This window comes from Meriones unguiculatus, chromosome 15 (genome assembly GCF_030254825.1).
Source record: "Meriones unguiculatus strain TT.TT164.6M chromosome 15, Bangor_MerUng_6.1, whole genome shotgun sequence".
NCBI lineage: Eukaryota > Metazoa > Chordata > Mammalia > Rodentia > Muridae > Meriones > Meriones unguiculatus.
The window spans coordinates 42,326,574-42,338,641 of NC_083362.1; the positions used below are offsets into that span (position 1 = coordinate 42,326,574).

Here is a 12,068-nt window from a genome sequence, read left to right on the forward strand (position 1 = left end):
CTCTGTAAGTATTATTATGCTTGAGTTTACCCACCTCCATTAATCATCAGTATTACTGTCGTCTGGTATCTGTGTGGAGACACAGGGTCTAGAATATTCCTTTCGCTGGCTGCTTATCAGGCTATTCTATGAACATACTGCCTGCTTTTTATCACCAATGGCACCAAGAACGCCTACTGCCTGGTATCTCTCGTATATATGAGTTTCTTAGCGTGACTATGATACATACACAAAAGCAGAGTTATTCAGTGAGAGCACATACCAACACAGCCCGCCCCAAACCCCACACCAAGCCCTGTGTTCAACTGGGATTGTGGCTTGTTGCAAATCGACAGATAGGATGGTATTCTACCAGACACTCACACTGACATTTTAAATGTGGTTAAGGCGTCCTCAGAAAGCACCGGCACTCACTTTGGTGGACTTTAGTGTTTATCAAAATGCTGGGCTACCCTAAATCACTATCACACAAAGGCAAAATGTATGAATGATGGAATTTCATTTCAAGGGCAGACATAAGGTCTCCTACCTTAAAAAACAAACAAGCATTATTTTGATTCAGTACTTCATGTAGTTTAACTTTACAAATGTTATTCCAACACAAACCTGTCCATTTATTTCTATCATTAAGAAGGTGCACAGATTTTTTTTTCTCTACATGCTTTCTACGATGATGAAATTTTTTTTTAATTCTTTATTAATTACACTTTATTCACTTTATATCCCCCCTGTGGTTCCCTCCCTCTTCCAGTCGCAATCCCTCCATTCCTCCACCTTCTGCATGCATGCCCCTCCCCAAGTCCACTGATAGGGGAGGTCTTCTTTTCCTTCCTTCTGATCCTAGACAATTAGGTCTCATGAGGAGTGGCTGCATTGTCTTCTTCTGTGGCCTGGTAATGCTGCTTCTCCCTCAAGGGGAGGTAATTAAAGAGCAGGCCAATCAGTTCAAGTCAGAGACAGTCCCTGTTCCTATTACAATGGAACCCACTTGGATACTGAACTGCCATGGGCTACATCTGTGCAGGGGTCTTAGGTTATCTCCATGCATAGTCCTTGGTTGGAGTATCAGTCTCAGAAAAGACCCCTGTGCTCAGACTTTTTGGTTCTGTTGCTTTCCTTGTGGAGGTCCTATCCTCTTCAGATCTTACTGTTTCCCATTTCTTTCATAAGATTCCCTGCACTCTGCCCAGAGGTTGCCCATAAGTCTCAGCATCTGCATTGATAGTCTTCAGGGCAGAGCTTTTCAGAGGCCCTCTGTGTCAGGCTCCTGACTTGTTCCCTCTTTTCTCCTTCTTCTGATGTCCAGCCTCTTTGCCTCTCTGGATAGGAATTGAGCATTTTAGCAAGAGTCCTCCCTCTTGATTAGTTTCTTTAGGTGTACAGATTTTAGTAGGTTTATCCTATATTATATGTCTATATGAGTGAATATATTCGTAGGCCTACACACACATGGAAACTGAACAACTTGCTACTAAATGACAGCTGGGTCAGAGAAGAAATAAAGAAAGAAATTAAAGTCTTCCTAGAACTCAATGAAAATGAAGGCACAACATACCCAAACTTATGGGACACAATGAAAGCAGGGCTAAAAGGAAAGTTCATAGCACTAAGTGCCTTCAAGAAGAAATTTGAAACATCTCATACAAGCAACTTAACAGCTCACTTAAAAGCCCTAGAAAAAAAAGAAGCAGACACACCAAAGAGGAGTAGACAGCTGGAAATAATCAAACTCAGGGCTGAAATCAATAAAGTAGAAACAAATAAAACAATTCAAAGAATCAATGAAACCAAGAGCTGGTTCTTTGAGAAAATCAACAAGATAGACAAACCCTTAGCCAAACTAACTAAAAGGCTGAGAGAAACTATCCAAATCAACAAAATCAGAAATGAAAAGGGGGACATAACTACAGACACTGAGGAAATTCAAACAATAATTAGGACTTACTTCCAAAGTCTATATGCCACAAAATTTGAAAATCTAAATAAAATGTACAATTTTCTTGACTGATTCCACATGCCAAAGCTGAATTAAGACCAAGTAAACCAATTAAATAGTCCTATATCCCCTAAGGACATAGAAACAGTCATCAAAAGTCTACCATACAAAAAAAGCCCAGGGTCAGATGGTTTCAGCACAGAATTCTACCAGACCTTCAAAAAAGAGCTAACACCAATACTCTTCAAACTATTCCACAAAATAGAAGCAGAAGGAACACTACCAAACTCATTCTATGAAGCCAGAGTCACCTTGGTACCTAAACCTCACAAAGACCCAACAAAGAAAGAGAATTTCAGGCCAATGTCCCTCATGAACATCAAAGCAAAAATACTCAACAAAATAATTGCAAACCGAATCCAAGAACACATCAAAGATATCATCCCCTATGACCAAGTAGGCTTCATCCCAGGCATGCAGGGGTGGTTCAATATATGGAAATCCATCAATGTGATCCACCACATAAACAAACTGAAGGAGAAAAACCACATGATAATCTCCTTAGATGCTGAGAAGGCATTTGACAAAATCCAACATCCATTCATGTTTAAAGTCTTGGAGAGATGATGAAAATTTTAAGTGTTTAATTGGTAACAAATGTGAAGAGTATTTCATTTGAAATGTGACAAAATTGGGGACTGGAGTGATGTCTCACTGTTAAGAGCATTTGCTGTTCTTACAAAGGACTTGGATTTGGTTCCCAGCACCCACATGGTGGCTCACAACCATTTGTAACTCTGATACCAGGGGATCAGACTCTCTGGCCTCTCTAGACACTGAACACATGCATGGTATATACACACATACAGGCAAAACACTAAGACATGTAAAATAGATACATAATTCCTAAAAATAGAAAATATCTTTAGCTTTTTAAGTTGTAAACCATGCTGTCAATTTGTGTACCAGAGAAGTTGTTTCAACAAAAACTTCAATCTCAACAAACCAGCTACGATGAGAACCTCAGCTTCACTTGGCATCATCAGACTTTTGGAGTTCTACAACTGTCCTGTTAAATGGTGGTTCACTGTACAAAATTGCATCTGATAGCCACCAGTGTCTCCCCACATATGTATAAATCAAGTCTCTTCAATTCCTGTGAAATGCCATCTCAGTTCCTTTACCCAGATTCTGATTCTCTTCTTTCAAAATAATTGAAAGTCATTCTTTACCTGCTTTATTGTTGTTACTGTTGTTGTTTTGTTTTTTATTTTTCAAGACAGGGTTTCTCTGTGTAATAGCCTTGGCTGTCCTGGAACTCACTCTGTAGATCAGGCTGGCCTCAAACTCACAGAGATCCACCTCTCTGCCTCCCAAAGTGCTGGGATCGAAGGCGTGTGCCACCACCGCCCAGCCTTCACCTGCTTATTATCTGTTATCAATATCATCCTTTCAGTTGGCTACCTTTTCATGCCTTTTCTTTTGGCATCTTTACAGCTTTAAAAGGTTTTGTGTGTCCAAATTTACTAGTCACTTCCTATGTGAATCCTGATAAAGCTACATTTTTAATAAAATTAACTATTGAAAGAATATAAAAAATGAATAATTAGCAACAAATTCAATGGCCATTTAAATTTTTATATATTTTTATAACAGTAATAGAAAAATGCCTTTACATTGGTTTAATTGGATTTGAATAATGTTCAAATACTACAATCTTACACTGTGGCTTACAGATAATCAAAGTACATTTGCAGCAGGTCTAATTCTCCTCTTAAGTAGAACCCAAAAGACATGGATTCACTCAGTAAGTATGTAGCAAGCACATCTCAGTCACCGACTGAAATGAACTTCAGAGTAATCTACTGAAAAAAGAGCAGAGCCTGTGAATAGAAACACCCATTTCCAGTAAGCAGTGAAAATTATTTATCATGTAAGTACTGATAGTACAGCGTTCAGTGTGTGCTACTAACAAATACATTTGATAACTCAAATGAAATGATGATCGACAACTGAATGCATAACATGTTGTAACTATAGAATTATAATTTGTGAGTAAATTCTCCAACTTCTTCAAAGGCCCTTGATTTTCAGTGAACATGCTTATTCTTCAGTCAGGAGAGGATGTAGTCTTGCAAAGAAATTCATGTACACCATGGTCTTTAACAAAGTACAAATGCATTGGCTATAATTAACTAAACTATTTAAGACTGTACCACCTAAAGATTGTTTAACTAAGGACAGATGAAGAATGAGACTTGTAACCATGGTCACACCATTTTGGAAAGCTTCTCCATTTTGGTTTCTTGGCTGTGAGACCACAATAATCCTCATTCCAGACATATTTTCCTAATTCCTGCCTCTGCCCCCTTCAGACATCCATCCTGGCTGGCCACAAGGGCTGTTTAGCCATCACCTGACATTCCTTTACTCACCGCTCTCCATTATTTACTCCAATTTCAGGCCAAAAGGAAACTTTTCAAACTCCTTCCCCATCTCCTCTTCTGCCTTCCACTAACCCAGCTTGTGTGCATATGGGAGGTTCTCATTCTTAGAGATTCCCCTCTGGAGATTTTTTCCCCCAAAAGAAAAGCCTGTGCTCTCTTAAATTATTGTTCCTTCCTCTATCTTTCCTTTTGCTGACTTTTCAGAGACATCTGACTTTTGTTTTTATTACTTTATTTTTACAACAAAAGTGTATGAGAGAAACATCATATTCTTGTATGAGCAGATCAGTAGTGTCCTGACTTTCTGGCAGGATGTCCTATTCTCAGAACTGATTCTGTATACCTCAGCTAAAAGGGTTATCTGCTAGATTGAGAAGAGACACTTCCTCACCAAGGGTCTCCAGGGTCAAGTGAAAAGAAACAGTTTTGGGCAGTGATCACACCCTTTGAAATCTTGCTTCAACATCAACAAAGGAAGTCACTTTTCAGCAACAAAGAACCACCAAGAGATAGGACAACAAACACTGGGAGAAAGAGAGTTAATTAGACTCAGGGTCAAGATCAACATAGAAAACAAACAAGTTAAGCCATGGTGCCACTCTCCTTTAATCCCAGCACAAGGGAGGCAGAGGCAGGTTAGATCTCTGAGTTCTAGGCCAGTCTGGTCTACAGAGTGAGTTCCAGAACAGCCAAGGCTACAGAGAAACCTTGTCTCCAGAAGAAGAAGAATAAAAAAAAAAAAAAGAAAAGAAAAGAAAACAAACTAAAACTAACACCCCGTGGTTTTAGCATTCTGGGAGAAACAAATCGTTGCTTGAGGGGCTTTGATCCTGAGACCTCCAGCGCAGTTTTCCAACCACTGGGTCCTGCAAAGCATTATTTTATTTCTGATTTGCCTATGCTCGAGGGTTGATATCAAACATGAGAAACATTTTTAAAAACATTACTGTTGCCCTTCTAAAGTACTCTAAAATTTAAAACTAAACCAAATTTAACCACCATGAAAGGAAATACAATGGGTCAATTCCATGAAGCGCCATCAAATTAGCAGGACCTTTGACCAAACCTCAACTTTCTCCTTTCCCAAACCTGAACTCTCAAAACCATAAAGTAAATAAGCTACACCTGAAACCAGCAAAAGGAGACAAAGCACATTTTGAGAAAACAGAAGGTGGAAAGAAAATCTAGAGGTGACCTCTGCTCTGCACCAAGGTAAGCTGCATAGAGCTGTATAAACTTCTGTGGCTACCTTCTGTTCCGCTGAGTGGGGCGTTTGATTTGCTTGTCTGTATAACCTTTCTCTTTCCCAGCAGTGTAAAAGCATGAACAAGCAAATCTCGGGGATACCAGATGTAATCTGAAATGAATTATTATGACAGCCGCATCTTCAATGTGATGCTTTACTTAAGACTGAGAAGAAAGGAGACGTTTCTTTTTTTTTAGCCCACCGAACACTGGTGTGTTATTCTAAAATATGCTAAGCATCTGACAGCAGGAGACTCCACCCGAGTCCCTACCTTACATACCTCAGTAACATGACAAGGTCTGCATCACTTGAGAGCCGCACCAATCCAGGGGTCCCTTCAGTACGGATAAATTGGATCTTCTCCCTGTTTGGGCAAGGAAACATTGCAAATGTATGTGTCAGGCTTTTGGGGTATAATGTTTTCTACCATGGTCATAGCCATATTGGTACCTATTATGTGGCACTGTGCTATGGGACCTTAGAATACAAATCCCTCGTTGTGTACATGAGCATATTTTGGATATATGCCTAGGAGTGTTACAGCTGGATCTTGAGGTAACACTATTCCTAATTTTCTGAGAAAGTGCCAGATTGATTTCCAAAGTGGTCTACGGCCATACCACCCTGAAGGCGCCCCATCTCATCTGATTTCCAAAGTGATTGTACAAGTTTACATTCTCACCAGCAATGGAGGAGGGCTCCCCTTTCTACACATTCTTTCCAGCATGTGTTGTTAGTTGAGTCTTTGATCTTAGCAATTCTTATGGGTGTAAGGTGAAATCTCAGGGTCATTTTGATTTGCCTTTTCCCAATGACTAAGGACCTTGAGCATTTTTTTAAGTGTTTCTCTGCCATTCGATATTCTTCTATTGAGAATTCTCTGTTTAGCTCTGTACCCCATTTCTTAATTGGACTACTTGATTTGTTGCTGTTTAACTTCTTTATTTCTTTATATATTTTGGATGCTAGTCCTCTGTCTGCTACAGGGTTGGTGAAGATCCTTTCCCAGCATACCCCAGATGTCCCTCAACTGAGGAATGGATACAGAAATTGTGGTACTTTTACACAATGGAATACTATGCAGCAATTAAAAACAAGGAAATCATTAAAATTGCAGGCAAATGGTAAGAACTGGAAAAGATCATCCTGAGTGAGGTAACCCAGAAGCAGAATGACACACACAGTATATACTCACTTACAAGTGGATATTAGAAATATAATATAGGATAAACATACTAAAATCTGTACACTTAAAGAAGCTAAGCAGGAAGGAAGACCCTGGAAAAGGAAAGAAAGAAAGAAAGAAAGAAAGAAAGAAAGAAAGAAAGAAAGAAAGAAAGAAAGGAAGGAAGGAAGGAAGGAGGAAAGAAGGAAGGAAAGAAGGAAAGAAAGAGAGAAGGAAAGAAAGAAGGAAAGAAGGAAAGAAAGAGAGAAGGAAAGAAGGAAGGGAAGAAGGAAAGAAAGAAAGGAAGAAAGGAAGGAAGGAAGGAAGGAAGGAAGGAAGGAAGGAAGGAAGGATAGACATCGGAAGAGTGAGAAAACAGGGAGCAGGACAGGAGCCTACCTTAGAGGGCATCTAAAAGACTACCCAGCAGAGTCTTGAAGCAGATGCTGAGACTCATAGACAAACTTTGGGCAGAGTGCAGGGAATCTTATGAAAGAAGGGGGAGATAGACCTGGAGGGGACAGGAGCTCCACAAGGAGAGCAAAAGAACCATAAAATCTGGGCACTGGGGTCTTTTCTGAGACTGACACTCCAACCAAGGATTATTCATGGAGATAACCTAGAACCCCTGCTCAGATGTAGCCCATGACAGCTCAGTCTCCAAGTTGGTTCCCTAGCAAGAGGAACAGGGGCTGGCTCTTTGACCAACTCCCCCTGAGGGGGGGGGCTAGTCTTACCAGGCTCCAGAGGAAGACAATGCAGCCAGTCCTGATGAGACCTGATAGGCTAGGGTCAGATGGAAGGAGGACCTACCTTATCAGTGGACTGTGGGAGGGGCATAGGAGGAGATAAGAAGGGATTGGGAGGGCACGAGGGAGGGTGCTACAGCTGGGATACAAAGTGAATAAACTGTAATAAATAAAGAAATAAATTTAAAAAGAGTTAAAAAGGGGGGGGGGATCCAAATCCCCAACAGACAGTCCTTGCTTTTGAGAAGAACTTTGTAGGGCTGGAATGTGGTATCAGAATGCTTGCCCAGCACACTGGAGGCCCTGAATTCATCCCCAGCACTACAAGGAAAAACAAACAAAAAGTGCAGAACAAAACATACAGGGAAAGGAGCCTGCGTGCAGCAACAGCTTCTAATGTTGGGAGAAAATAGTTATTTTAGCCCTTCGAACATGCTGCTGCCAAAGTGTCATAACAGAGAATACTACTCCCAGCCAGTAAAACCAGTCCCTGTTCTGAGGTAAGGCCGCCTGTGACTCTGAATGTAAGCAACAGCTTGAAAGGGCGATTCCACGCTCTTCAAGAAGCAACCACCCAGACCTGTCCCCTGCCATTTCAAAGGAATATCCATACGCTTTGCTGAGGATAGACCTGGAAGTTACGTGTGGCAAGCTCTTTCTCACTTGAAGCAGCATCTCTGCTACTACCTGTGCTTTTAGCTTCAGCAAAAAAAGAACATGGATATTTTAAATAACGAAAATCGGAAACGTTCTTCGTTACTAAGACCCGGAAGTAGATTGTGTATATAACGTACAAGTGTAAATAGATGTCACACACAATGCTATGGGTCCGGTGGGGAAATACAGATCAGTGGTACAGTGCTTGCCTGGCATATGAAGAGCTTTAGGTTGGATCCCTAATACAGGACACACACACACACACACACACAGAGCAATGACACGTTATTTCTGCCATTTTCTGACCACACATACATGTGACAACATCTTTGGTTTCATGAATCATCTTCATATTTGTATCTTAAACTTTTCATACAAACATACGTGATTTTAATAAAGTTTTTTCTTATTATTTCTGTATTTCATCTCATGTTATTTCAGAGCACATCATAGTAATGTATAAGATGAGAGGGGGAAAAACATATAAATATGAAAGCTGGGCGTGGTGGCTCACATTGTAATCCCAGCAGAGGCAGGCAGATCTCTGTGAGTTCGAGGCCAGACTGGTCTACAAAGCGAGTCCAAGACAGCTAAGGCTACACAGAGAAACGCTGTCTCGAAAAAAACAATGAACCAAACTATGGCACTGAAACAATTTCATTTGGTTGAGCACAGAAGCCAAATACACACACGGCTTTCTTCTGAGGGCTTAGAAAAATGCGTCCTGAGCGGAGTAACGTAAACCAAGACCCGTCTCTGGCTCCTCATCTAGATTCAGTTCTTATCTGCTGAGCACCATGTTGCTCTGCTTCATATTTTCACCAGTTCCACTGCATCTTAGGTCCATAAGATCCAGGTCACCTTGTTAAGATTCTTTACAGAGTTACAAGCCATCAAGTGGAAGGTAAGGTTAAACTGCCTGGATGAAAAAATCCCCAAACACACAGGCACCAACGTGCCTTTAGCCACACAGCTTACAGGGTTAGGGTGCAGGGATCAGACACTGTTTTCCTCTGGCTGGATCCACTTATGTTTGTTAGCGTAGGAAGCACCTAACCTTTACTATCTTTAGAAACACTTCTTTTCTGCCCTGTACAGTCAACAAGAGACTATGAAGATATGAGACTTGAACATTTATTCCTTTAAAATGTGCTTATGATGCCAGGTTCCCGACAAAGTTATTCTGCCTTGACGATCGAACCAGGAAGCCATTGTCCTACTAGTGTTAGTATCATTTTCTGAAACATACAATGGAAATCAAGGCCCATTATCTGGTGAATTTTTTTTTTTTAGTAAAAGATCTAAGAATTAGCTTTAAGAAAATCTAAATTGAAAAAAAAATTACCTTGTAGAAAAAGGAACAAACTCTTAAGCTCAGAAGTTGTTGTGTAAGGACCAATAACAATATGCTTTGACCATGAGGCTATTGCCAACAAACACACCCTTTATCTCTTGAGTCCACCATCACAGTGAAAGCATGGCAGCTGGCATAGAAGCAAAAACTTGTACTCTCCCCAACTCTATCCACTTGAATTGGACAAAGTGATAATACAAATGCTATGTTCTAGGCTGCTGCATGGCCTGTGAGTAAGAAGAACATTGTGTCGCTCAGCTAAGTCACAAGGAGAATATGATAAAGGGAAGAAAGGAGGTTGGCATCAGGGACTTGATGCCAGTGGGAAAATGGCTCATCACTTTCCACATACTTCGAGGCAATGAAAACAACTGGTTTGATTTTTCAGAGAAGAATATACTAGAGGGGGACTGAGACTAGTTTTCTACCAGGCCAGCATATTTGTCACAGAGACAAGTTATGGGTCATGCTTCTAGGACGAAGCACCAGAGCACATCATCTGGTACCCATTAGCTCTCTCTCTCCCTCCCTCCCTCCTCCCTTTCTTTCTTTCTTTCTTTCTTTCTTTCTTTCTTTCTTTCTTTCTTTCTTTCTTTCTTTCTCTTTCTTTCTTCTTTCTTTCTTTTTCTCTTTCTTTCTCTCTTTCTTCTTTCCTTCCTTCCTTTCTTTCTTTTCTTTCTCTTTTGGTTTTTCAAGACAGGGTTTTTCTGCATAGCCCTGGCTGTCCTGGAACTCACACTGTAGACTCAAAGAACACCACAAAGTTGTCTGTCCAGGAGCTTATGGTGCAAGAGAAAGCTAAGCCAATCCCCAGTATTATATAAAGTATGTAAAGTCCTCTGTTCATAGAACTGAACTCCGTTTTAGGTCTTGCACATGCACTTAGCCTAGAAATCCTTTATAAAGTCTTTGTATGTAAAAACAAAACTGACTTTAGTTTATTGATGGTTAAGAGAATGGACTAAGATTGAGGAAGACAGAGTTAAGCAGAGTCTCAGAAATAACACATACTTTCCAAGAATGAAGAAGGAACTGCTCTTTGGTTATCATCCATTTGCCCAATGTCCTACAGACCAGTGTTCCTTAATCTGTGTTCTCTATCTGCTAGAAATCTTCAGAAGAAATCCCAACTTTTGCTGGAAGCTTTAAGTCTTCTCATTTTGGTGATAAAACAATGAAGCTGATAGAAGCATATTTTGGACACTATAGATGACGTGCATAGTTGTTTACCGTGTGGCATCACGCTCCGTGATGTGCAACTACAAGACAAGTGCTGAGCAGTTAGACAGATGCTGCAAGTGTTAGTGACCAGGACTGTCTGACCTTATGCCACCAGGGCCCTGGGGTCAAGTATGATACCAATGTCCATTTTCTGCTCATGCACAATTCTCTTACTAGATTGGAAAGACAGAACTTTTTTTTCTTTGTTTTTTTTTTTAACTGTACTATTAAATTGTGTTATGAAAATGATCAAGGGAAGCTAAATAATATAAGTTGCCACAGGCTAAAGAGAAAACAAAGAGATGGACTTTAAAAGTACATAATGCAGTTATGCTAAATATTGCATGAAAGATGCCATGTCTTACTCTATGAACAAAAGCTCTAGAGTATTATGCAAACATAAAAGTGGTAGAATTTCACATATCATGAGTTGCGTTCAGTAACATGACTGTTATATTTGGGGATACTCTATAAATAAATTGGCAAACTGAAACAATGAGTCAGTAAAAACAAATAAATTATCTGTTGTGGAGGGCAGATGATGGCTGTGATAAGGCCTAGGATGCATGTCACAGACCATTAGATGCCAAAGCACAAAAATTGAATCCAACACAGGAGACAAAAGACAAGTGTCTAAGCCAGGTAGTGATGTTGTATGTCTTTCCCAGCACTGAGAGACAGAGGCAGGCAGATCTCTGTGAGTTTCAGGCCAACCTGGTCTACAAAATAAGTTTCAGAACAGCCAGAGCTGTTACATTGACAAATCCTGTCTTAAAAAAACCAATGCCCCTGCTCCCTAGAAAAAGACAAGTGTCTCTTTCTACTGATAATACTCTCAATGTGAAAGATCTGACTTCTGAAAAAAAAAAAAAAAAACAACCTCAAATAAAGTATTAATTCTATTGTCTCTCGTCATTTTGGTGAAGATAAGTATAGACTCTGTGTGCATTAGTTTACCATATGATAATCCTCTGCCCAAGAACAATTTATTAAGTGGATTTTGGAAGCAGGACGATGGAATAGGAACTAGCCCCAACCTCTAGAAGCATCACCCTGGTATTGTGCTACCTCCAGAAATAGCCTGCCCTTCAGGGGACTTAGAATAAAAGAATTAATTTACATGAGACTGATTTTCTTAGTTTTAACTTAATTTATACATCTCTTGCTTTATGGTTCATAAAACTATAAACATAGGAAATTAATATGCATTTTAGGTTTACACATATTAAATTTCTTCAGAATAAAAGTGGCTACAGTCAACATGACTGGCCTACAATATTTCTTTTCCTATTA

At 40.0% G+C, this 12,068-nt stretch overlaps 1 protein-coding gene across 4 annotated transcripts in view; it reads right to left on the bottom strand.

The window, feature by feature from the left end:
* Positions 1-12,068, bottom strand: part of Hecw2 (HECT, C2 and WW domain containing E3 ubiquitin protein ligase 2) — a 349,936-nt gene that overhangs the window by 52,949 nt on the left and 284,919 nt on the right. For all 4 annotated transcript variants that reach the window (XM_060368357.1, XM_060368358.1, XM_060368359.1 and 1 more), the window contains one exon: positions 5,910-5,993. In XM_060368357.1, the coding sequence (XP_060224340.1) occupies positions 5,910-5,993 (84 nt within the window). The remainder of the gene's footprint in view (positions 1-5,909; positions 5,994-12,068) is intronic.